Raw genomic sequence first — 27,670 nt, 5'->3', positions numbered from 1 at the left:
GTCTTGGTTGTGCCACTGACCGTAAAGCTGTGAGCAAGAAAAGTATCCTCTCCGACCTTCAGTCTTTTGGCTGTAGAGAACGTTTGCAGTATGCTATAGAATGGAAGGAACTGACCTTATTGGAGGTACTTGTCCGCCGGCTTGCGGGCACCTGGTTCCCTGTTGGCCTCTCCGAGGGCCGGCGCCTGGGCGCGCGCGGCGGCCACCTCTGTGCGGGGCGGCCCGCGCGTCCCCGGGCTGCGGAGCCCGCCGCCATCTTTGTGCGGGGCGGGGCTGCGGGGTGTCCGCCGTGGGTCGGCTGGCGATGGAGCGGCGGACCAGCGCTCGGTTTCGGCTCTGGCTGCTGTTGCTACTGCTGGCCCCAGTGCTGGGCCGCCAGAAGGAGTCAGGTGGGCTCCCGGCAGGGCCGACCGTGCCCCTGGGCTCCGGCCCGGAGGCGCTCCGCGCGCGGCAGGCGCCCTGGAGGATGCTGTGGCCGCTGTAGCGCAGAGCTGGGCAGCGGGCAGCGGGCAGCGGGCGCCTCGAAGTGCAGAGCGAGGGTGTCTGGGTCTCAGGCTCAGCCCAGGACCCTGGAGGGCAACCCATCCTCCGGAATGCTGAGTGATAAGGAGGAGAGGGAAGTCCCTGTTCACGCGCAGGAGGAATCGGCCGCGCTGGCTGTTCTCTTCCCTACTTAGAACCCACCGGGAGAAGCGGGTGGGTGGGCTGTGTGTGTGCTGTCAGAGGGATGAGGGAAAGGTTAAAGTCCATGACTTTTAATTGATCCTTTTTATCGAACTTAATTTGATTATAAGACGAGAATCTGTGTCGCCATCCAGTTTATCCACAGCCTTCTTGAAGGCCGACCATTAACCTCGTGGATTTTCCAATTTCTTGGACATCTAATGGCTCAGCGAGTTACAGAATCCTTCCTGGTGCTTTGTTTCAATCAGAGGGATAGGAGTGGGGGCTTCTGAAAGTTTGGGTCTTTTGTTGGTCCTGTCTGCATACTGCTGGCAAATAAAAATGCTCAGAGATATTTAATTAACTCTCATTTCACTTTTTGAAGGTTCAAAGTGGAAAATATTTATTGACCAAATTAACAGGTCTTTGGAGAATTATGAACCATGTTCAAGTCAAAACTGCAGCTGCTACCATGGGTGAGTTCTTTGATATGTCTTTGAGAGTTGAAATCTTGTCCAAAGGATGTACCCGACGATCCCTGAGAGCTGGGTTCGCATGGGGTATACCTGTAATACCAGCGAATCGGTAGGCTGAGACTGGAGAACATTTTCTAGGCCAGCCTCAGCAACTTAGCCAGACTCTTGTCTCAAAATTTAAAAAATAAAAAGGGTTGGGGATGGGATGTAGCATAGTGGTAGAGCACCCCTGGGTTCAATCCCCAGTACCAATTAAAAAAAAAAAAGAAAGAAAAAGAAAAAGAAAGAAAGAAAAAAAGAAAAATCCCTGAGAGACTTTGGTTGCAATGGTCAGAGAGCCAAGCATATATTTAGAGCAGAAAGGATGACTGAGGTGGTTGTCTCAATTCTAAGGGATGGAAATGTGCTGGCTCTGGAATGGGCCCTGTGGTCTCAGCATTAAGCCATCATCCTGTGGAACATGTGATTGTCTGTTTTTTTCCGTGGATTAAAAACTTCTTGAGGTCTGGGTCTGTCTTATTTACTGTTGTACCTCAGTAAGTGCACTCAGTAAATACTGTTGAAGGAATGGACATATTTATCAATGAATCCAATCATTTATTTCCTATTGTTTACCTTTAATGAATGCAAATTAGGACTGGAACTTGGTATGATAAAAAGATAACTACGTTGAAAGAGACTCTTAATTTCTCTGGATCTCAGACTTGTCATCAGCTAAATAGCAGAGTGGCTTCTCATTGTATTATTCTGACTCCTCAAAAATTCATCTGATACTTAGGATACTTATTGAAAACTTGCTATGTTACTGAGCTTCCAGAGAGATACAAAATAGTTTATTTTCTGGTTAAGGCTTTCAGCTTCTAGAGCATGTGTGTGGGTAGGTAGGGGATAGACAGTGTTAGACTGCGAGGCATAAACCATAACTTTTGTGGGTGTCCAGACAAAGAGATATATGTCAGTAGGACTGTAGTGACTGGGAGGACTTGGGTGTGACATGAACAGAGGGCTATGGATTAAAGGAAGAAGCAGTCCTGATGGAAGAAGAGACATTTACTTGACTTATTGTTACTTTTTATACTTTTGTTGTGTATGATGCCCACCCCCAACTGAATATTGAACCCAGGAACAATTTATCTCTGAACTATACCCCCACTGCCCTGCCCCCATTCCCTGCCTTTTTAAAGTTTTATTTTGAGACAGGGTTTTGTTAGGTTGCTGAGTCTGACCTTGAACTTGTGATCCTCCTTCCTCAGCATTCCCAGATTGCTGGAATTACAGGCTGGTGCCACCATGCCCTGTACGTTTGATGTTTTTTCATTATCCGTGGTGCTTCTGGGGAAGAGTTGCTCATTCTTGCTCACTACATTTTTTTGGGCGATGCGTGGGGATCAAATACAGAGCCTCAAACTTGCTAGGCAAAGGTTCTACCTCTGAGCTAGTCCCTGGTCCCTGACCCCTCTTTGCCTCAGTTTACTGTGTTCTCTAGTACTAAATGTAAATGCACTTGGGAAGTTCATGGAATGGTACTGCTTTTGGCCTGCTTTCCTTGACAATTCTAATTCCTTTTCAGTGTCATAGAAGAGGACCTGATTCCTTTCCGAGGGGGAATCTCCAGGAAGATGATGGCGGAAGTAGTCAAACGGAAGCTAGGGACCCACTATCAGATCATTAAGAACAGATTATACCGAGAAAATGACTGCATGTTTCCCTCAAGGTAAGAGTTATGAAGTAGATGCATCTTCTGACCTTATAATATATGAGCCTACTTGATACTGCTTTTAGAAGTCTGTTCAGGGTCCTCACAAGTGAATCCCTCCTCACATTTTACAAGGACTACAAAGTAGTGATAAGCTCTTTCGCATGCCTGGGAATTTTTCTTGCCAGGTCAATTTTTTTTTTTTTTGTACTGAGGACTGAACCCAGGGCATTTTACCACTGAGCTACATCCCCAACCCTTTTTATTTATATATTATTTTATTTTGAGACAGGGCTTTGCTAAGATACTTAGGGCCTTGCTAAGTTGCTAAGGCTGGCCTCAAACTTGCAATATTCCTACCTGGGCCTCCTGAATCACTGAGGTTACAGGCATGCACCACCAAGCCCAGCTACCAGTTCCTCTCTATTTATGAGGTTTGGGCACATCATGGGATGTATTGACTGGACTGTACTTGCCCCTTCATCTCTTCCTTCCCTTGCTATAGTAGCTGCAGGACACAGGCTGATGAAACACAGCAGGGGTGAACTGAGCTGAAAGAGGCAGAAAAACATAGGTATTTATTGAATGTCTATTATGGACCAGGTACAGAAAGAACAGCTCACCATTTCATGGCTGTATAATAATCTAATATATGGATTTCTTTATTGGGACCTCTATCAATGGGCATTTACATTATTTCTCCCCATTTCCCTGTCTCCATGGTTTTTGGCTACCAGAAATAGTGCTGCAGCAAACATTCTTGTACATATACCTTGGAGCACTTTTATAAATATGTATGTAAGCTAAATGTTTAGAAGTGGAATAACTAGGCCAATTAATGTGTTTTTAAAATCATGATAAATAAAAATAAATTGTCCTTCGGAGAGGTTGTACCTGTTCATATTTCTGCCACCCTTGTTTCACATGCTCTAAATAGATGTTATAGCCTCACCAACACTGTGTATTAGACTTTTGGATCTTTGTCAGTCTGATTGGTAAAATTGGCATGTAGTTTTTTGACATTTCTTTCTTTTATTTTGTAGTACTAGGTATTGAACCCAGGGGCATTCTACCACTGAGTCAAATCCCCAGGCCTTTCCACTTTTTTGAGACAGGATCTCATCAACTTACTGAGGCTGGCCTCAAACTTGCAATCCTCTTCTCTCAACCGCCCAATTCACTGGGATTATAAGCATGTACCACCGCTTCCAGCTGACATTTAATTTTCTTTCCCCCACATTTTTTCATTGGTACTTTATTTTATTTTATTTTATTTTATTTTTTTTGCGGTACTGGGGATTGAACTCAGGGCCTTGTGCTTGCAAGGCAAGCACTCTACCAGCTGAGCTATCTCCCCAGCCCCCGGTACTTTATAATTGTACATAAAGGTGGGATGACATTTTGTTTTTAGTACTGTTGAGTGTCTTTACCTATGTTTTTGAACTGTTGATATTTTTTTTGTAATCATCTCCCTATATATAGAATTTTCTTAAATCAGTCATTTCCATGTGGCCAGAAAATTTTGATCAGTTCTTGGAACGCTACCCTAGTGTGGTGCTGCTCAGAACCTTGAAGGATAGGGAAGAAACAAACTAAACTGTCTGTGTATCTTCTCCTGTTAAGAAAGCCTCTGTGGATTCCTCAGAGAGATTAGTCAGGAAGTGATATTACAGTCTTTGTGATTATGCAAACACTTTTTTTCTGACCTAAAAAATTAACTGTAATAGTGTTCTGTGTTTAGGTTGAAGATAATGAGAAATTTTCTCTCCTCATACACTATGACAGTTGTGGTAGAAATAATGTGGTGTCTGTGTTAGTTATCCATGATTGTAATAGAATAACTAAGAAATTTAACTTAAAAAGAGGAAATGTTTATTTTGGCTTATATATCAGAGGTTTCAGTTCATTATCAGCTGGCCCCCTTGCTTTTGGGCCTGTGGCACAACAGTATATCATGGCAGAGAGTATGCACTGAAGCAAATTGTTAACCTTATCATGTCTGGGAAGCAAAAAGAGAGAGAGCAAGAGATGGATGTGGTACCCCAGTTTTTTTCAAGAGCACACCCCAAAGTCCTAAAACATCTCTCTATACCCCACTTCTTATAATTCTTACAATTTTCCACTGCCTCCCAATAGAGCCACGTTGAGGACCAAGCCTTTAATATATGGGACTTTGGGGATATTCCAGATCCAAACTATAGCCATGCCTTTGTGAGAAGCAAAACTCAGTAGCATAATTAGAAAATTAGCTCTTTCAGTTCCTATCAGAATTTGTACCTTTCTTACTAATTAAACTAATCTGTATAAGGGAAATAAAGAAAAATCTGGGATTGAATAGAGGAAAAATGGTAGAAGTTGCAATCATATTCCCTTCAAAAATATGATGATTTATTTGGAAAATTTTATTAAGTGTCATAACCTGGAACAGCTTAGCTAGGAATGATAACTTGCGCAATATAAAAGTTACCATAGTACTTTAGAAGCATTGCTTTCAGGGGGCTTGGGTTGTAGCCCAGTGGTAGAGCACTTGCCTAGCATGTGTGAGGCACTGAGTTCAATTCTCAGTACCACATATAAATAAATAAAATAAAGGTCCATTGACAACTAAAAAATTATTTTTTAAAGAAAGGCATTGCTTTCAGGAGACTTTGAAGTAAGCTGATGATCTGAACACTAGCTTGTCTCATTTCGAAGTGTGGCTGGGACCCTTTATCCTAGACTCTGCAGATACAACTGTGGTGACTTTGAGTTTTTCTCATTGACAGATGTAGTGGTGTTGAGCACTTTATTTTGGAAGTTATCGGGCACCTCCCTGACATGGAGATGATAATCAATGTACGGGATTATCCTCAGGTTCCTAAATGGATGGAGCCTGTCATCCCAGTCTTCTCCTTCAGTAAGGTGAGTACAAAAGAGCCACAGGGAGGGAGGGAGGGTGCTCCTTTAGAATATGAGAAAAGATCATCGTCCTGTGGCAGAGTCTGGTGGTTAATAGTAAGGATGAGTCCCAAGGGCCAGGAATGGATTCTCTGTCCCTGTAAATTCACAGTGGTTGAGCAATAAGACTGAGAAGATGGAGTTGAGGACCCATAAATAATGTAAGATTTCTTGCATGTCTGTGTGCTAGAGAGAGAGGGTAGGGAGAAAGAGGCCTGAAGAAACTACAGGACATTGGAAGTAGGACTCAGAAATCCTACAGAGAGCCAGGTGTGGTGGCACATCCTATAATCCCAGTGACATGGGAAACTGAGGCAAGAGGATCTCAAGATCAAGGCCAGCCTTGGCAACTTAGTGAGATCCTGTCTCAAAAGTAAAGAAGGGTTGGGGATATAGTTCAATGGTATAGCACCTCTGGGTTCAATCCCTAGTGCCTCCTGACCCCCCCAAAACAAAACAAACAGGGCACAGTGGCACATGCTTGTAATCCCAGCTACTTGGGAAGCTAAGGCAGGAGAACCCCAGGTTTGAGACCAGCCTCAGCATTGTAGCGAAATCCTCAGCAACTTAGTGAGACTCTATCTCAAAATAAAAAATAAAAGAGGACTACAGATGTAGCTCAGTGGTAGAGTGCCCCTTTGTTGAATCCCTAGTACTAAATAAATAGTAAATAAATAAAACTATTGATTAAGAGTAGAAAGTAGAGTTAGGAAAACCCCATGGATTTTTTAAAAAAGAACATCTCTGATTTTTTTTTTTTCCAAAGCAGAAGGACCTTTTATCCTCACTTCTTCTTCTTTTTTTTTTTTTTTTTTCAAATCACAGTTTACTTTCTCTCTAGACTTATTTATTTCCTGTGTTATAAGTGGGCTGAGGCCACATTTTGTATTTCATTGCCAGTGGTTTAGCCTTATTTCTCAAAAGTGCTTAGTCCCCCTTGTTTGTCATGAAACTCTCCAAGAAGAACAGATAGAGGCTCCCATATAAATCAGTAAGGACTTGGTGTCTATTTATCTGTCATTTCTGTGGATAATAAAGTATGACCATCAGTATACTAACTTTCCTTTTATCTTCCCTCCCTTCTGTTTTTTAAAAATTGCAATTCCTAGTTTCAAAGGGAGGTATTTTAATATGTTAACTTTATAGTTAATTATGTAGCTTCCATTGAATAACTATTATGTTTGAAATGCTTAATGAATAATATTTTTTTAAGTATTTAAGAGAAGGTAAGCAGCATATTGCACATGTGATTCCAAGGAAGAAATTGTTAGAGGTTTATCAGTGACCAGATATTTAACAGATTAGCCATAAAAAGTAACAAATGAGTGATTGGGGTTATAGCCAAAAAATAGAGGGCTTGCCTATCATGTGTGAAGTGCTGGGTTGAATCCTCAGCACCACATAAAAAATAAATAAATAAAATAAGGGTATTGTGTCCATCTACAACTAAAAAAAATTTTTTTAAAAAGCAACAAATGATTTCAAACTTTCTTTGAAAGATGTGTGATCATATTCTTTTCCCTCATTCTGCCTATTGGCACTTCTTACCCTGATCAGTGAATAGCTGAGGATTTACTGTTCAACCAATGTGTGCTCAATACTGCCATAGCATCAGGTACCACTAGCTAACACTTATTGAATACTTTCTATGTGCCAGACACTATCCGAAGCTTATATTAAGTCATTTTGTATTCAAAATCAGCCTATGAGTAGAGTATCATTGATGTTATTTTCCCCAATACAATGATGAGGCATAGAGAGATTAAGTAATTTGCCTAGAGTTGTACAGAGGTTGAGGCTGTGTTCAGACTCTTAAGATCTGTCCCAAGAGCCCATACTCTTAATCTTTGCACTGTTTCCTGGTTCTTGCTCTCAGAGGATCCACTGGGAAATAACAAAGAACTGGCAAGTCCATGAAAACTCCAAAGGTAATAGCAGTTAAATGATGGGGAGATTATTTCCTTAAACTAAAAAATCTTAACAGTGTATATATATCCTCTACAAAAACAGAAGTTTGGGGAACTGAAAATATTAATATTTAATATTTAATATTTAATATTTAAATATTTAATAATATTTAATATTATTCTAAATTCTTGGCTATGGTGAGCCTGTGGGTTTTATCCTGTAGTCTCTTTTGCCTCATAATGTCTACAGTCTGGACCTTGCAGACTATGTATCTTTCTTGCAGAAATGTATCTTTCGCAAGTGGACACTACAGCATGGTCTTTGTCCATATCCTCCTGTCATGAATGCAGTTTGCTTCTTGCTCTGTTCCAAGATTTACTTAGAATGGCCTTTCTGTTTCTGTTGAAGACATCAGAGTACCACGATATCATGTATCCTGCCTGGACATTTTGGGAAGGGGGACCTGCTGTTTGGCCAATTTATCCTACTGGTCTTGGACGGTGGGACCTCTTCAGAGAAGATCTAGTAAGGTAGGTCCTTTAGAGAGGCTTCATGCTTTTCTTTTTGTGGGTTCTCTTGAAATAAGTAGTAGAGCTGGGTACAATGGCACATGGCAGTAAATGGTAGAATATAACCATTTTTTTACTTTTAAAAGATTGAGTTTTAGGTTAAAAATAAGACTGTTTATAGCAGAAGCAATTTTGTGTACACATAAAAATATACATGTTGCCAGACACAGTGGCACACACCTGTAATCCCAGTGGCTCAAGAGGCTGAAGCAAGAGGATTGCAAGTTCAAAGCCAGCCTCAGCAATGGCAAGGTGCTAAGCAACTCAGTGAGACCCTGTCTCTAAGTAAAATACAAAATAGGGCTGGGGATGTGTGGGTCAGTGGTCAAGTGCACCTGAGTTCAATCCCTGGTAGTTAAAAAAACAAACAAACAAAAACATATCTATAGAAATGGCAGAAGAATCTATCCTAAACAGTCAGCAGTGCCTCTGTGGGACAGAGATTATAGGACCTTTTATTATTTTTTTTAAATAATTCTGTACTTTAAAGATTTCAAGAGCAAATTACTTTCATAGTAAGAGAAAGTGAATAAGCACGTGGTGGTGGGAGAACATAGAAAATACTTGGAAGAGTTTAAATGTACTTGGTAATTTAAAGATAAATCCTTTAGGCAAGTATGTGGGAACATAGTCATCCATAGGTATCTCAAGTGCAAGCTTATTCCAGATCCTCTGTTCATGACTGAGATAAGCCTTGGCCTGTTAACATCTTCCTGCCGTGGTTTTAGTATTTAGATGATCTGGTCATCCAAGCCATAGGTATTCCTTTATTCCTTACCCAGTTACATTTCACAGTAATGATTCAGTGTTGGTGCTTTTTTTCTTTTCTTTCTTTTTTGTTATGTTTTGTTTATTTATTTTTGCAGTACTGGGGACTGAACAAAGGGATACTGTCCCACTAATCTACATCCCTGACCCTTTTAAAAATTTTGAGACAGGATCTCATTTGATTGCCCAGGATGGCCTTGAACTTGTGATCATTCTACCTCAGCATCTCAAGTCCCGGGGATTATAGGTGTGCACCACCATGCCCAGTTAGCATAGGTGCTTAATTAGAAACTTTGTAGGTCTTCTCTAGGGTGTAGGGAAAGTCTTTGTAGGTGTTATCTAGGGTTTAAGGAAAGCAATAATTTAATTCAACTTTATTTCCAAAAATATCTGTCACCTCCAGAAGTGTGCCTGAAGATTCAGAGGGAATTAAAAGTATACCCCTTCCTAAAGAAACATGTAGTGCTACAGCTCTTAGGGTAAAAAAATGAGTTTCTTCTCCAGCAGGTATAATTTGGATTTCTTTGTTTTGTTTTGTTTTGTTTTGTTTCCTCTTTTTGTACTGGAGATTGAAACCACAGATGATGCTTTACCATTGAGCTGCATCCCTAGACCTTTTTATTTTTTGAGAGTGTGTCACTGAGTTGCTGAGGGCCTCACTAAGTTGCCTCAAACTAACTTGTGATCCTCCTGCCTCAGTCTCCCAGTTCACTGGGATTATAAGCATGTATCTCTAAACCTGGCTTACTGTAGCTCTTTTGAGGAATGAGTAGGTGGTGGAGAAAATGAAGGAGAGAGAAAATAGTGATGATACATAGTTCAAGTCTGGGTGTATCAAGTACAGCTTTCCCAGGGACCAAGGAAATAAAAAGAAGTAACTGAGTATAAATCAGTCCTTTTTTTTTGGTTAGGTAGCTTGGCATTATATTTCAAAATTGAAAATATATATGTCCTTTGGTCCAAACATTTCACTTCTAGAGTGTTTCCTGAGGAACTAATAAGACGATTTTGCAAAGATATACATACTAGGATGTTTACTACCACGTTTCTTAGAGGAAAAAGTTGGAAACTACCAAAGAGCCTATCACTAAGGGATGACATGGATTATGTCATGATTCTAAAATGGAATACTATGAATAAATGGAAATGCAGGGTAGAATAGGAGTTAAAAACCAGGACTCTGAATTCAAATCTTGGCCCTGATTAACTGTGTGACTCTGATCAAGTTGCTCCTCTCAAGGTGACCACCTGTAATAAGGGGTAATAAAACCCACTTTAACTGGGTACAGTGGCACTCAGCTTATAATCCCAGCTTTAGTTCAAGGCTAGCCTGGGCAACTTTAGGGAGAACTTGTTTCAAAATAAAAAACAAAAAGTTTGTAGCTTAGTGGTAGAGTGCCCCTGGGTCTGATCATCAGTACTGCAAAGTTAATTAGTTAATTAAACTCATGTTATAAGGTTGTAGGAATGATTTGATATACATAAAGCATATAGAACAGCATCTGGGACATAGGAATTATATTATAGGTGTTGGGTTATATAATTATTTATAATGTATTTCCTAATAAAAATGTTATCTAAAAGTATGTATGGAATGACCTGTTATACAAAGTAAGGTTTGTCAATCTTGGCACTATTCATATTTTAGACTTGATAATTCTTTCTTATGGGGAGCTGTCCCGTTCCTTATAGGATGTTCAGCAGCATCTCTTGCCTCTGCTCACTAAATGCCACTAGCAGTCCTCCAGTTGTGATAATCAGAAATGTCTGTGGACATGGTTAGATGTCCCCTGGGTAAAGGTGGAGAAATAAAATTACTCCATATCAGGGTGTGGCTCAGTGGTGGAGGGTTTACCTCACATGCAAGACCCTGCTTTCAATCCCCAGCACTGCAAAAGAAAGAGAATAAAAAAAAAAGAAAGAAAGAAAAGCCATTGATATAGAGAAGTGATTGAAAAGAAATTCTTCACTAGAACATTATATTCTTACCTGTGGGTAGGGAGATTCCAAATGATTTTTTACTTTTATCTTTATGCTTTTTTTTTTTTTTTTTTTTTTAACGTTTACATAGGGTAATGATGTTTATTATATTTTTCCCCTCCCCCACCCCTCCCACTCCTCCCACCCCTCCCACCCCTCTTTTCCCTCTACACAGTCCTTCTTTCCTTCATTCTTACTGCTCTCCTTAGCCTAACTCTAAACCTAACCCTAAACCTAATGCTAGCCCGTCCCACCCCCCATTATATGTCCTCATCCGCTTATCAGCGAGATCATTCGTCCTTTAGTTTTTTGAGATTGGCTTATCTCACTTAGCATGATATTCTCCAATTTCGACCATTTGCCTACAAATGCCATAATTTTATCATTCTTCATTGCGGAGTAATATTCCATTGTATAAATATGCCACAGTTTCTTTATCCATTCATCAACTGAAGGGCATCTAGGTTGGTTCCACAATCTGGCTATGGTGAATTGAGCAGCAATGAACATTGATGTGGCTGTATCTCTGTAGTATGCTGATTTTAAGTCCTTTGGGTATAGGCCAAGGAGTGGGATAGCTGGGTCAAATGGTGTTTCCATTCCAAGCTTTCTGAGGAATCTCCACACTGCTTTCCAGAGTGGTTGCACTAATTTGCAACCCCACCAGCAATGTATGAGTGTTCCTTTTTCACCACATCCTCGCCAACACCTATTGTTGCTTGTATTCTTGATAATCGCCATTCTAATTGGGGTGAGATGAAATCTTAGGGTAGTTTTGATTTGCATTTCCCTTATTACTAGGGATGTTGAACATTTTTTCATATATCTGGTGATTACTTGTACATCTTCTTCTGTGAAGTGTCTGTTCATTTCCTTAGCCCATTTGTTGATTGGATTATTTGTATTCTTCGTGTAGAGTTTTTTGAGTTCTTTATAGATTCTGGAAATTAGCGCTCTATCTGAGGTATGGTTGGCAAAGATATTCTCCCACTCTGTAGGCTCTCTCTTCACATTTCTGATAGTTTCCTTTGCTGAGAGAAAGCTTTTTAGTTTGAATCTATCCCAGTTGTTTATTCTTGCTTTTATTTCTTGTGCTATGGGAGTCCTGTTAAGGAAATCTGATCCTGAGCCAACAAGTTGAAGATTTGGACGTACTTTTTCTTCTATAAGATGCAGGGTCTCTGGTCTGATTCCGAGGTCCTTGATCCATTTTGAGTTGAGTTTTGTGTAGGGTGAGAGATAGGGGTTTAGTTTCATTCTATTGCATATAGTTTTCCAGTTTTCCCAGCACCATTTGTTGAAGAGGCTATCTTTTCTCCATTGCATATTGTTGGAACCTTTGTCTAGTATGAGAAAATTGTATTTATTTGGGTTTGTGTCCATGTCCTCTATTCTGTACCATTGATCTACCTGTCTATTTTGGTACCAATACCATGCCGTTTTTGTTACTATTGCTTTGTAGTAGAGTTGAAGATCTGGTATTGCAATACCCCCTGCTTCGCTCTTGCTACTGAGGATTGCGTTAGCTATTCTAGGTTTTTTATTCTTCCAGATGAATTTCATAATTGCTTGCTCTATTTCTGCGAGGTACATCATTGGGATTTTAATTGGAATTGCATTGAATCTGTATAGAACTTTAGGTAGTATAGCCATTTTGACAATATTAATTCTGCCTATCCAAGAACATGGGAGATCTTTCCATCTTCTAAGGTTTTCTTGAATTTCTTTCTTTAGTGTTCTGTAGTTCTCATTGTAGAGGTCTTTCACCTCTTTTGTGAGATTGATTCCCAAGTATTTTATTTTTTTCGATGCTATTGTGAATGGGGTAGTTTTCCTAATTTCTCTTTCTGAAGATTCATCACTTATGTATAAAAATGCATTGGATTTATGAGCATTGATCTTGTAACCTGCTACTTTACTGAATTCACTTATGAGTTCTAAAAGTTTTCTGGTGGAATTTCCAGGTTCCTCTAAATATATAATCATGTCATCAGCGAACAGGGATAGTTTGAGTTCTTCTTTTCCTATTCGTATCCCTTTAATTTCTTTGGTTTGTCTGATTGCTCTGGCTAGAGTCTCAAGGACGATGTTGAATAGAAGCGGTGAAAGAGGGCATCCCTGCCTTGTTCCAGTTTTTAGGGGGAACGCTTTCAGTTTTTCACCATTTAGAATGATATTAGCCATGGGCTTAGCGTAGATGGCCTTTATAATGTTTAGGAATGTTCCCATTACCCCAATTTTTTCTAGTGTTTTGAGCATGAAGGGATGCTGTATTTTATCAAATGCTTTTTCTGCATCTATTGAAATAATCATGTGATTCTTAACTTTAAGTCTGTTGATATGGTGAATGACATTTATTGATTTCCGAATGTTGAACCAACCTTGCATCCCTGGGATAAAACCCACTTGATCGTGGTGCACTATCTTTTTAATATATATTTGTATGCGATTTGCTAAAATTTTGTTGAGAATTTTTGCATCGATGTTCATTAAGGATATTGGTCTGAAATTTTCTTTCCTTGATGTGTCTCTGTCTGGTTTAGGTATCAGGGTGATATTGGCTTCATAGAACGAGTTTGGTAGGGTTCCCTCCTCTTCTATTTCATGGAATAGTTGAGGAGTATTGGAATGAGCTCTTCTTTAAAGGTTTTGTAGAACTCGGCTGAGAACCCATCTGGTCCTGGACTTTTCTTTGTTGGTAGGCTTTTGATGACCTCTTCTATTTCATTGCTTGAAATTGGTTTATTTAAGTTGTGTATGTCCTCCTCGTTCAATTTAGGTAGTTCATATGTCTCTAGAAATTTGTTGATGTCTTCAAGGTTTTCTGTTTTGTTGGAGTATAGATTTTCGAAATAGCTTCTAATTATGTTTTGTATTTCACTCGTGTCTGTTGTGATGTTTCCTTGTTCATTCCGAATTTTAGTAATTTGAGTTTTCTCCCTCTTTCTCTTTGTTAGTGTGGCTAAGGGTTTATCAATTTTATTTATTTTTTCAAAGAACCAACTATTTATTTTATTAATTTTTCCGATTGTTTCTTTTGTTTCGATTTCGTTGATTTCGGCTCTGATTTTAACTATTTCCTGTCTTCTACTACTTTTGGTATTGGTCTGCTCTTCTTTTTCTAGTGCTTTGAGCTGTAGTGTTAACTCGTTTATTTGTTGATTTCTACTTCTTTTTTTGAATGCACCCCATGAAATAAATCTTCCTCTAAGTACTGCTTTCATAGTGTCCCAGAGATTTTGATATGATGTGTCTTTGTTCTCGTTTACTTCTAAGAATTTTTTTATTTCCCTCCTGATGTCTTCTGTTATCCATTCATCATATAATAGTGTATTATTTAGTCTCCAGGTATTGGAGAAGTTTCTGTTTTTTATTCTGTCAGTTATTTCTAATTTCAATCCATTATGATCTGATAGAGTACAAGGTAGTATCTCTATCTTCTTGTATTTACTAACAGTAGCTTTGTGGCATAAAATATGGTCTATTTTAGAGAAGGATCCATGTGCTGCTGAGAAGAAAGTGTATTCATTCTTTGTTGGATGGTATATTCTATATATGTCCGTTAAGTCTAAATTGCTGATTGTGTTGTTGAGATCTATAGTTTCTTTATTCAATTTTTGTTTGGACGATCTATCCAGTGGTGAGAGAGGTGTGTTAAAATCGCCTAGTATTATTGTGTTGTGGTCTATTTGATTTCTGGAATTGAGAAGGATTTGTTTGACGTACGTGGATGAGCCAATGTTCGGGGCATAGATATTTATGATTGTTATGTCTTGCTGATTTATGCTTCCCTTAAGCAGCATGTAATGTCCTTCTTTATCCCTTCTGACTAGTTTTGGTTTGAAGTCCACATTATCTGAGATGAGGATGGATACTCCAGCTTTTTTGCTGTGTCCGTGTGCATGGTATGTTTTTCCCCATCCTTTCACCTTTAGTCTATGGGTGTCTCTTTCTATGAGATGAGTCTCTTGCAGGCAGCATATTGTTGGATTTTTCTTTTTAATCCAATCTGCCAGTCTGTGTCTTTTGATTGATGAATTCAGGCCATTAACATTCAGGGTTATTATTGTGATATGATTTGTATTCCCGGTCAATTGACTCATATTTGTTTTTGACATGATTTGGTTTCTCCTTTATTTGGCTATTCCTTTAGGCTAGCGCCTCCTGTTGCTGATTTGCATCGTTGTTTTTCATCTCTTCCTCATGGAATATTTTGCTGAGAATGTTCTGTAATGCTGGCTTTCTTTTTGTAAATTCCTTTAGCTTTTGTTTATCATGGAAGGATCTTATTTCATCGTCAAATTTGAAGGTAAGTTTTGCTGGGTATAAGATTCTTGGTTGGCATCCATTTTCTTTCAGGGCTTGGCATATGTTGTTCCAGGCCCTTCTAGCTTTTAGGGTCTGGATTGAAAAATCTGCTGATATTCTTATTGGTTTCCCTCTGAATGTAATTTGATTCTTTTCTCTCGCGGCCTTTAAAATTTTGTCTTTATTTTGTATGTTAGGTATTTTCATAATAATGTGCCTTGGTGTGGGTCTGTTGTAATTTTGTATGTTTGGAGTTCTATAAGCCTCTTGTACTTGGTTTTCCATTTCATTCTTCAGATTTGGGAAATTTTCTGTTATTATTTCATTGAATAGATTGTTCATTCCTTTGGTTTGTTTCTCTAAGCCTTCCTCAATCCCAATAATTCTCAAATTTGGCCTTTTCATGATATCCCATAGTTCTTGGAGATTCTGTTCATGATTTCTTACCATCTTCTCTGTTTGTTCAACTTTGTTTTCAAGGTTAAATATTTTGTCTTCAATGTCTGAGGTTCTGTCTTCCAGGTGTTCTATCCTATTGGTTATGCTTTCTATGGAGTTTTTAACTTGGTTTATTGTTTCCTTCATTTCAAGGATTTCAGTTTGGTTTTTTTTCAGTATCTCTAACTCTTTATTGAAATGATCTCTTGCTTCCCGTATTTGGTCTTTTAACTGTTGATTGGTGCGATCATTTAATGCCTGCATTTGCTCTTTCATCCCCTCCTTCAATGCCTGCATTTGCTCTTTCATCTCCTCATTAGCTTCCCTGATCGTTTTAATTACGTACATTCTGAACTCCCTTTCTGACATTTCTTCTGCTGTGCTGTCATTGGGTTTTATTGATGTAGTATCTAGGTTTGTTTGGGACATTTTCTTCCCTTGTTTTCTCATAATGGTCAGTTGTCAGTGGGACCCTGAGATATTGCAGTTTTCCACTATTGGCTTATAGTGTCCCAGTAGATTTCCAGTGTATCACCTCCCAGCCTTCAGTAGCCTGATGTCTTGGAGGAATCTGATAAAGCAGCTCATTCGAAGAATACTGCCCCTAGCCCCCTACTGGTTCCACGTTTTGGAACTGGCTCTGTGCGGAAATGCTCTCACTGTGGGCCTGCACCGTGCAGCTGGCCGTGTGGGAAGAGCCCACTGCCGGAGTGTGGAAGACTACCTTGGGAAGACTCAAGCTGCCCTGCCCGGCTCTGCTAAGCCACCTCTATCTGGGCCTGCCACCCGGGCTGAGCTTTACCCAGTGGGCAGACTCACCCGTGGCTCTATTTCAGTCCGAGTCTCTCTATGCCTCCCCCTCTTAGCTCCTGGGTTCTGGAGCGACCGGAGGTGCAGTCTCCCTCTAGGCCGCCATCTTGGATCGCCCCGTGAAGAGAGCCCGCAGCCGGAGTGGGCAGAGCCGCCTGAAGAGGTCTCCGGCTGCCCTGCCCTTATCCCTGAGGCTGATTGCAGATCGAGGCTCTCCGCTGGTTCTTTGCAGGAGTACACTGCACTGCAGCGGCTCCGGGACTCGGAGCCTGCTCTGTTCAGAAAGGCTCTCACTAGCGGGCCAGTTCCGTTCCGAGAACCTGGAGAAGCTGGCTGTGTGGGCGGGGCCCACCGCCGGAGTGCGCAGGACTGCCTGTGGATGACTCTAGCTGCCCTGCCCGGCTCCGATAAGCCACCTCTATCTGGGCCTGCCACCCGGGCCGAGCTTTACCCAGTGGGCAGACTCACCCGTGGCTCCACTTCAGTCCGAGTCTCTCAGTGCCTCCCCTTCTTAACTCCTGGGTTCTGGAGCGACTGGAGGTGCAGTCTCCCTCTAGGCCGCCATCTTGGATCGCCCCGTGAAGAGAGCCCTATCTTTATGCTTTTAACTTAGAATTTAATATAATGAACCTGTCATTTTTCCACAGTAAAAAAACTAGTGCTATAATATTCATATTTTAGTAGGAAGAAGTATGAGGAGAAACAAGAGATAGTTCTGGTATTGGACTGAAGAATCAGGTAAAGGTGATCCAGCAAGAAAGAGCTAGAGGACAAGTTGGACATGGTGGCACACACCTGTAATCCCAGTGACTCAGGAGGGTGAAGCAGGAGGATCACAAGTTTGAGGCCAGCCTCAGTAACTTAGCAAGGCCCTAAGCAACTTAGCAAGACCCTGTCTCACAAAGTTAAAAAAAAAAAAAGGACTGGGGATGGTTAAGCACCCTTGGGTCCAATCCCTGGTTCCAAAGAAAAGAAAAGGTTTGGGGATTTGGGAATATCACTCAGTGGTTAGAAAATGAGCCAGGTTAGCTGAGGGTAGAGGTCTGAGGGCCTAGGAAATATTGAGTAATGCTCTCAGCTGAGCAAAAATGAATTCTATGATACTAGGTATCAGAAAAGGACCTATATATCTAAAAGTTCATATCTGTGTTCCTCCATTTCTGTAAATAGTCCACCAATCCCTAATTCACTTAGCCTTCCTCTCCTTTTTCTCCTTAATACAGGGACAGTTCCCATGAAGAAAGTCAGAAATGATGCAGCTGAGTAGCAGTTTCAGCAAGAAGTCTGGTCATGCTAATGTGTACTGAGACGCGAGTTTCAGGGACTATCTTTCTAGAGCATTTCATACAACTTTAACAAAACCAGGATACTTTGCGAATATCAGTAAATCTGGTGACACCAAACACCTCCAAAACAGGGAGGTATAGACAGGGAGTGAATTCCCTTTCATTCAATTTCTAATGTTCTTTGCAGTTTTCTTCATGTTAATTCTATCAATGGCATTCTACTTAAAGTAGAGAGTAAATCCTCATCATGTCAGTTAAATAGCCCCAAAAAAGCCACTCAGAGTTTGGGAGTTTTTTTTCCACTAAGTTAATGTTGTTAACTTACTAACAGGGCAGTAGATTTACCGATATTCATGGAAAGCCCCTCCCAAAGAAGAGTGAAATGATAACAAAAGGGATCATAATGTCATTCAGAGATTTTTTTTTTCTTTCTTTTTTTTGTTTTGTTTTATGTTTTTTTGTTGTTCTTGTCGTTGTTATTACAGGGAATTGAAATCAGGGGTGCTTAACTACTAAGCTATGTCCCCAGCCCTTTTTTATTTTTTATTTTGAGACAGGATCTAAGTTGCTTAGGTCCTCCATAAATTGCTGAGGCTGACCTTGAACTTGTGATCCTCCCTGCCTCAGCCTCCTGAACTGCAGGATTATAGGTGTGTGCCACCCAAACCAGTGAGATTTTTCTTTTGAGTACCCTTGATCAAATTTATTTAAAAATATAAAGCCCTGAACTAATTTTTAGACACATCCATATATAGTTGAGAAAAAAAAAAGCATAGAAACTAATCAAAATCTATGTTTTTAGGTCAGCAGCACAGTGGCCATGGAAAAAGAAAAATTCCACAGCCTATTTTCGAGGCTCAAGGTGATTGTATTTTCTAAGCTCTTATAAAAATTGCTCCTAGCAGTGTGTAAAATATAAGTAATCTTGAGGGTATGATCTCAAGGGAAAGGGAAAAGCTAAAATAACTAAGTAATAAATGTAGAAGCCCAGAATCTGAGAATTATTCGTGCAAATCACTCTTCATGAAACTGAAACTCAAAAAGTAAAGTATGTCCAGTAGTCATTCAGCAGATATTTTTAGTGTCATGGCTGTGTTGGACATTGATTATATGATGTTGAATAGATGACTGTCTTCTAGTTTACAGTTTCCTGGGAGTAGCTTGTCATCATGCCACAATCACTCTGCTAGTTAATGAAGAGCAGGAGTCAGTCTCCCAGCTACCTTTTTCGTCAGACCATGTGGCTGCCAAATAGTGTTTAATAGCATAGACTGAGGCTGGTGAAAATGGAGAAGGAAGTGGAGAGAAGCAAGAAATGGAAAAGGGAGCAGAAGGACCCTGTCTGTATTGTTCAGCTCCATATCTCCAGTGCCAAGAACAGTAACCAGCCTGTAGATACACAGTAAATACGTGTGACACACTCGATAGGGAAGACCCTGAAGGGAGAAAGGTTCTGTAGCGTATGTGTTGTTTATCAGAGATCATACTCTCTAGCCACCCTCCTCTTTGCTTTAGCAGTGGAGTTCAGTATGCAGATGGGCCCACTATCCACTGCTTACTGTCTCTTACCAATTTCTCTGGTTTTTAGTTCTTGAGAACACGAATCTTCACTTGGGGACTGTATCTGGGCTTCAAGAATTTTAGGACATCCTTGAAATTATATAGGGATAAGTGCATTTTTCAGATTCTTAGGAGATTCATGACCTCTCATATGTCAAGCCCTCAGCTACCTGAACCATAACTAATACTTTTTTCTATATACAGTCTTCAGGTTTTTAAGTCCTTTAGTTTTTTGTTTTGTTTCTAACTTAAATGTTATATTGGACTTTATAGAGTGTACACAACAAAAGTCATGTAGCTATTTTGGTGAGTGGTGATTACCTAGTCACACAGCTCTGAATACCAGTAATTATAGAGGCTATGGGAACCTTCCTGAAAGGGAAGTCATCCCTGGGATATAGCTATAGTGACCAGAATAGCATGCCCTTAGAGATGTAAGCAAAGAAGGGCCAAACACTTCCCATCCCTAAGGGTTAAGTGGGGAAGAGCCTGGACCACATAGGTGCTACAGTAGCTAGAATACCCTTCGCTGCTGTCACGGAAACCAGTAGATTATCCATCTGTGCAGACAGCCTTTGCATGGGTTCCAGTATTGCTTACCTTTGAGAGATTGGGACAGTATTATGGTCCATGGCACATAGTTCTATGTCCTGTGTTTCTTTTATAGGACAAATCCAGAACGGGATCCTCTCATCCTTCTATCTCGGAAAAATCCAAAACTTGTTGATGCAGAGTACACCAAAAACCAGGCCTGGAAATCTATGAAAGTAATTGGCAATCATCTGCATAAAACTACATCAGTGAACATACTCACCCAAAGAACATTGTCACCTGGGTAGAATTTGAGCTTAGGTTTCCTCTCAGTGGTGAGATGAATGTAGAGAAACTTCCATGAACCAATATTAGCATATCTATGAATTATTCTTTTTCAAACTCACCTTGCTTTTCTGGCCATGTTATTCCTAGCATATTACATATTATACTACTTTGAGGGTTTAAGCCAGAGGTCAAAAGTTTTTTTTCTATAAAAGGCCAGATAGTAAATATTTTGAGCTCCACAGATCATATGGTTTCTATTGTCATTATTCACCTCTGTGGCAGGGTACTATACCACTAAGCTACATTCCCAACCTTTTTTATTTTTTATTTTGAGACAGAGCCTTGCTAAATTGCTGAGACTGACCTCAAAATTATGATCCTCTTGCCTCACAAGCTGCTGGGATTAGAGGCGTGCAACACCACAGCTGGCATATAAAATATTTTTATCTTGCTTTTTTTCAACTACTTGAAAATGTAAAAATGTTTAGTCCCTGGCTTCTACAAAGTCAAGTGGTGGGTTGGATCTGGGCTGTCAGCTGCAGTTTCCCAACCCCTGATTTAAACCACTGATTATCTAACCTGGCTATATAGTGTAACCAGAGGACTTAAACAATGAGTCAAATGAATCAAAATCTGTGGGAATCTAAGAATCTTCATTTCTTTAAAAATTCCCAAGTAATTCTAAGACAAAGCTAGACATTGGGACTTTATTAGTTTAGAGTCCATCTCTGTCCTTTTACCTGTGACTTCTTGCTTTAATTAAAGATGTGACAACCCCATTATTTTCTCATCTGAAATTTCCATGTACCATGTGAAGATGCTATGAGAAAAAGATTGAATGGGCGGGGTGTTGTGGCACACACCTATAATCCCTGTGACGCAGAGGTTGAGGCAGGAGGATTGAAAGTTCGAGATCAACCTTAGCAACTTTCTGAAACCTGTCTCGAAATAAGAAAAAAAAAAAAAGGCCAGGGGATGTGGCTCAGCAGTTACGTAGCCCTTGTTTCAATCCCCAATACCAAAAATAAACAAATAAATAAATAAAATTGAAATTTCTTGGGGAAAAATAAATATATTCAAGGTCAAGGTGTTATGTATTTTTTTTTTTTGTTTTCGAGTACTGGGAATTGAACCCAGGGTTGGTCTACCACTGAAGTACAGCACTACCTCCCCCCCCCCCTTTTATTTTTGTGATTGAGTCTTGATAAATTACCCAGACTGTCCTCTAATTTGCAGTCCTCTTGCTTCAGTCTACTTATTAGCTGGGATTATAAGCATGGATTACCACCTCAGGCAATCTGATACTGTTTCAATTAACAGGAACAAATGAATTTAAGAAAATTGATCAAATAAGAAATATATGAAAGAATGTATTCAGCACACAATTCGTTAGTATCTACTGTGGGAGGCAGCAGAAACACACAGACTTATTCCCCTCATCCAGTTTACTATCTTCCAAGAAGGGTGGAATGTACATAGAGATCTCAAATCAAAGGCCCTGGAAGGCCAGCAGGTAAAGTAAAAGAGTGAGTCAGAGAGAGCACTAACAGCTGCAGTTGATTGCTGCCAAGTGGGAGTAGGAGTCCAGTTTGCCAGATCTTACTTTGTATTTATTTTTTCCTAAGAGAAGTCAGAGATCTGGATTTTTGTGAGAACCATCCTCCCACCTATAAATGGTGTGAAATTTTAAAAAACTTATTTTTGTGGTATTTGGGACTGATTCCAGGGGTACTCTAGCATTAAGCTAATTCCCCAACCCTTTTTAAAATTTTATTTTGAGATAAGTTTTCACAAAGTTACCCAGGCTGAGCTCAAACTTGGGATCTTTCTGCCTCAGCCTCCTGAGTAGCAGAGATTATAGGCATGCACTATTATGCCCAGTCCGCAATGGTTTGAGTATTTATTTTAAAATATATTTCATGCCCCAGAATATTTGTGTATGGGCTATACCCCTAAGTCTGCTAGCCAGTGCTTGTGACCTTCTGTGTGTATAATTTACACAGAGTGAAATGTGCTACAGGCTGTGATCTTTGAGTTCAAAGGAGGGCAGCATGGCTTCAGGTAAATTTTAACTCCAAAATCAGACTTGGGTTAAAACCCTAGCATTTCTACTTAGGGTCAAGTGATCCTGAGCAAGTCTCTCAACTGCTCTAAATCTTAACTTCCTCATCTGTTTAATGAGGATAATAATGCCTCCTGAGTATGTTTATTATGAGGCTTAAATTAGATTATGTTGAGGAAATGTTTAACAATGCTTGCTGCACATTGGTTGCCCATAAATGCTATTCCTACTAATACCAATAACTTCCTTTTCACATAAAGGATACCTTGGGAAAGCCAGCTGCTAAGGATGTCCATCTTGTGGATCACTGCAAATACAAGTAAGACCTAAAACTCCTGACTCTTGGTTTCCGTTTTGCTTTTGAAACAGCTTTACTTTGGGTGAGAATTTAAATATTAATATCTACCATTGATTCATTTAGCTGGCTTTTACTGAGGGCCTATTGTACACTGACCTGAGTTCTGTGGGGACTGTAGAGAGGAATGAAACATTTTGCCTGCTTCCAGAGAGCTTGCTGTTAGTTAAAGGGATAGGTTTACCTCTCCATACCCCACTGACCCGATAGTTAACATTGGATTGAATATTTATCAGGGTAATAAATATAATGAGGGGTTGGCGATGAAGCTTAGTAAGTATGTGCTTACCATGCATGAGTTCTGGGTTCCATCTCCAGCACTGCAGTCAACCAATTAATCAATCACTAATATAATGAAATGCTAGGACTAATTAGTTGAACAAGTAAAGGCTTGAAGGAGGATAACTGGGGGACTCAAATGTAAAAATGCCATTATATGCTCAAGGATAACTATAGTGTAGGAACAACTCTGGTTGAAGACAGGTGCAGGTGTGAGAGGTCCTGAGAAGAAAGTGTTGTTCTGTTTTATGATAGCTGTTTTCCAAGGAGTCTTTCTTTAAAGATGGTTTAGGGTGGACTTGTTCTTCTCCCTAAATCTCAGAGTGCTATCCAGGAAACAGGGAGTGCCTTTGAGCAGAGGGGGCATACTAGAGGAAAAATAGGGCTTTGGGGGTCATGACTAATTAGAGACATTATACCCACAGAGAAGCCTGTTTTTTTTTTTTTTCACTCTTGATTTTTAATATATATCATTGAACATTTCTGTATTTTCTCAGATATGTCCAAAATCTACAGATGCTATCATTTCCTTGTGAGCCTGTATTCTATCCACCCAGTACCCCAGCTTCTGACCCTATCTAGTTCTGTCTGGAGAAAGTATTCTCCTTTTTCCCTTACCCTGATATTCCCAGAGCAACCTATAGTCCCACAGGCCTGGAAAAGCAAGCTGTTTGTGGAAACCCTACAGGGATATACTAATGTGTCCTTGAAACCTGAAAATGAAAAGGGAAAGGAGAGTAATCATAAAAGGAGAGAAGGGAAGGAGGGAATAAGAAAAAGGTCAGATTTGTGGTAACAGGCATAGAATAAAATATATTTTGCTCTTTTTCCCCCCTGTAGGTATCTGTTTAATTTTCGAGGTGTAGCTGCAAGTTCCGGTTCAAACACCTCTTCCTCTGTGGTTCACTTGTTTTCCATGTTGGTGACGAGTGGCTAGAATTCTTCTATCCACAACTGAAGCCGTGGGTTCACTATATACCAGTCAAAACAGATCTCTCCAATGTCCAGTAAGCAGCTATCCTTCAGTTAAGAGTTTCAAATGAAACTATCATTTGCTTCTAAGTTGCCAAGGCTGGCCTCAAACTTGTGATCCTCCTGTCTCAGACTCCCAAGTCACTGGGATTACAAGGCATTTACTCTTTCTTTTTTCCTCTAGGTACTGGGAATTGAACCCAGGGGTACTTCAACACTGAGTTACATCCATAGTCCCTTTTATTTATTTATTTTATATTGATACAGGGTCTCACAAAGTTGCTTAAGGCCTCACTAAGTTGCTGGGACTGGTCTCAAACTTGTGATTCTTCTGCCTTAGCCTTCTGAGTCACTGGGATTACAGGTGTGCACTACTATGCCTGGCATAAGGAATTTACTCTTGATTTTTTTCCAATAAAAGCTTTTTCCCGGGGCTGGGGAGATAGCTCAGTTAGTAGAGTGCTTGCCTCACAAGCATAAGGCCCTGAGTTCAATCCCTAGCACCGCAAAAAAAAAAAAAAAAAAAAAAAAAAAAAAAAAAAAAGCTTTTTCCCAGGGCTGGGTTATGGCTCGGTGGTAGAGCACTTGCCTAGCATGTGTGAGGCACTGGGTTCAATTCTCAGCACCCCATATACATAAATGAATAAAATAAAGGTCTATGAACATCTTAAAAAATTCTTTTAAAAAAAAAAGCTTTCCCCCCCCTTATTTGGTTTGCATATATTGTATAGTGTTGTATTATTATCTAAGAAGGCTATAAATGGGATTTAAATTTGGAGAAGTGCTTTAATCCCATTTCCAATGTATAGCATTCAGACAGTACAAAGTAAAAAAGCTCTAATCTCTCAAAAGCTAAAGATAGGGATATTTGATCTTGTTACATTATCAACAGGGTTTCAGATACAGCAGGAGAATTGACCTGAGTGAAGCTTAGGCAAATTTTCTCTGAGGTTGGGAGGAGATTGGAGAAGGGCCATAAATGTGGACCCACTTCTCTCTCCTGGAGGTTAGAGGAAGAATTTGGAGACAGGTTGGAATTTATTTTTTCACTTTTGATTTTTTATGTATATCTTTGAACATTTCTGTTTTTTCTGTTATGTTCCAAATCTATAATAGGCTGCCTTTAATGTGTATGTGGGCTTTGTTGTTATTTTGTTCCTGCAAGGACCTTCATATCTTTGTTTTAAAGAAGTATTCCACTATCCACATATCTAAAGATCAAGCTATGATCTCTCTGACTTGGTACTAATAAGTTTGGTCTATATTTTTTAGTTCAAATATCTTTTCCTTTTAGGGAGCTGTTGCAGTTTGTTAAAGCAAATGATGATCTAGCTCAAGAAATTGCTGAAAGGTAAATTCTGTTCATTTTCCCTTTTCTTACTTTATCATCCCCATTTTCCCTTAGCTAAAGTTACCTGAATATTGTTACTGTGATGATATCTGTACATCAGCCTTTTCATACAGAGATAATTCAGAGTCAAAACTGTTCAGAGGAAAAAAAAAAACTTATCCACACATTCATATGCCCCAAACTTTATAGAAATAGATTGGAATCTTTAAGGTATTTCAATAAGTACTTTTTATGATCAGAGACTTTTTTCTTTTTCTTTCTTCCCCCCGCCCCCAGTACTGGCAATTGAACCCAGGGGCACTTTATCAACTAGCTACATTCCCAACTTTTCTTTTCTTTTTTGAGACAGGGTGTCACCAAGCTTCTGAGACTAGCCTCAAACTTTTTGATTCTGCCTTGGCCTCCTAAGTTGCTGGAATTATAGGCACGAACCATTTCGCCTAGATGTGATCATTGGCTCTTAATATGTTTGTTTTTAGGGGGAAAATGTTATGTTCTATTGCTAAATGCATATATATAAATATGATGGCTATAGGGTTGATTCTGAGGGTCAAATTAGTTAAATTCATGTGAAGTACTCTGAACGAGGTTTGGCATAAGTTAGCTTACTCACATACAGGCTATTATTAAGTTCTGTGTTTTAAAATATTCTTGTTAATCTTTCTTCTAGGGGAAGCCAGTTTATTATGGACCACTTGCAGATGGAAGACATCACCTGTTACTGGGAAAACCTCTTAACTGAATACTCTAAATTTCTGTCCTATAATGTAACAAGAAGGAAAGGCTATGACCAGATTGTTCCCAAAATTTTGAAAACTGAACTGTAGTACTCATCATAGGACAATAATCCTTCCTATGGCAGCAGATCTGCTATCCTGTGGTAAGAAACTTACTATGAGTGTAGCACCTATTCCTCAAACACCTTTTATCAAGCCAAACATCTGATTTTCCTTATCATGCTACACCCAGAGCAACTCTTGAGGAAAAGCTAAAATGCGTGTAATACAGAGATGTGAAGCAGTTCAACTCTTAAGGACCAGAAATCACAAAATGTGGATTTTGAATCTGATTCTACTTTCATTTTCTTACGATCAATCACAGCTTGTGCCTCAGATCATCTACATGTGTATGTTCATCACTGTGAAAATGACTGTGTCCATGTGAGATGCACTTTGTTCCATTTTCTGGAACAGAAAATTCATCACTTGGAACTAGTACAACTCATTTCCGCAATCCTGATATTATTCTAGACTTGATAACTGTTGCTTTATATTAATGTAGAAACCCTATGGGATTTGTGAAAAATATCTGGGGATCATTTTTGAGAGTTCCAAGGAAGCAGCTTCCGTGCTGTGCAATGATATAGAAGTTCTCTTTTGTAAAAGCATAAACTGTTTGGTACTCAGGAGGTTTCTATAATGTCACATGAAAAGAGGCTAATCACATGAGTAATTATTGCAATTGGATTTTAAGTTTCCATCTTGTGCCTTCATGCCCTTCTTTTTATTGTTTCTTTAAAGAGCAACCACAACAACAGAAGACAAAAACTTCCTAATACATTCAGGAAGTAGTCCTCACACTTTAAGGAACTGTGCTTAGATGAGCAACTTTTATCTTACCCTTTGCACACTTTAGCATTTTTCCTTCTTAAATTGGCAGCAGCAGGGCTATTGATCAACATATTAGAACACATCATTAAGCTGGTAATTTAGAGCATTCACCTTTTACATTTACTTATATAGGAGATGTTTGTTCTACTGCAAATCATTGTTTGAGTACTTTCTCATTTTTTCCTTTTTTGAAAAAGGCATTTAGGCCAGGTGCAATGGCCTGTAATTCCCACAACTCAGTAGGCTAAAGCAGGAAGATTGCAAATTCAAGGCCAGCATCAGCAACTCAGTGAGACTTTGTCTCAAAAACTAAAGGGCTAGGGATGTAGCTCAGTGATAGAGTGGCTAGCTTTCAATCCCCAGTACTGCAGAAAAGAAAGAAATAAACAAATAAATAAATAAAAATAAAAAAATAGGAAGAAAAATTTCTTCTGTTTTTATTTGTTTATTTTTTGTGGTACTGGGGATTAAACCCAGGGACAGTCTATCTCTGAGCTATATCCCAGCCCTTTTTATTTTATTTTTGAAATACGGTTGATAAGTTGCTGAGTTTGGCCTTGAACTTATAATGCTCTTGCCTCAGCCTCCCAAGTTGATGGAATTACAGGTGTGTGCCACCACACCTGGCCTTGTTATCTTTTAGATTAGGAACTGAAGCTTCATTTCTCTGGGAATGTTTCCCATTTGGTTTCAAGTTGCAGCTCAAACAACTTGAATCCTTCTCTTTGAATCCTTCCTTTCAGTCTTTTATGCAGGGGTTACCATAATATTTGGTTTTTGCCTGCATTATATGACATCACATTGCACCATAGTTACTTGACTA

General features: G+C 39.6%; 2 protein-coding genes across 2 annotated transcripts in view; one reads left to right on the top strand and one right to left on the bottom strand.

Moving 5' to 3' along the window:
- Tmem39a (transmembrane protein 39A) overlaps positions 1 to 267 on the bottom strand; it is a 35,370-nt gene extending 35,103 nt beyond the window's left edge. Inside the window, exon 1 of the mRNA XM_047564281.1 lies at positions 116 to 267. The gene's annotated coding sequence lies outside the window, so the exon portion shown is untranslated. The remainder of the gene's footprint in view (positions 1 to 115) is intronic.
- Poglut1 (protein O-glucosyltransferase 1) lies at positions 233 to 27,203 on the top strand. Its single transcript, XM_047564282.1, is given in 12 exon segments — positions 233 to 389; positions 1,049 to 1,139; positions 2,710 to 2,853; positions 5,601 to 5,736; positions 8,089 to 8,210; positions 18,642 to 18,701; positions 20,067 to 20,166; positions 22,541 to 22,599; positions 23,755 to 23,783; positions 23,786 to 23,921; positions 25,181 to 25,237; positions 25,908 to 27,203. Coding segments are annotated over 12 exon segments (1,176 nt in total). The 5' UTR covers positions 233 to 304; the 3' UTR covers positions 26,065 to 27,203.
- Positions 27,204 to 27,670: the final 467 nt, after the last annotated feature.

Source organism: Sciurus carolinensis, chromosome 9 (genome assembly GCF_902686445.1).
Source record: "Sciurus carolinensis chromosome 9, mSciCar1.2, whole genome shotgun sequence".
In the NCBI taxonomy this organism is placed as follows: Eukaryota; Metazoa; Chordata; class Mammalia; order Rodentia; family Sciuridae; genus Sciurus; species Sciurus carolinensis.
Note: the sequence above shows the minus strand (reverse complement) of the source record. Positions and strands in the feature narration are given on the sequence as shown.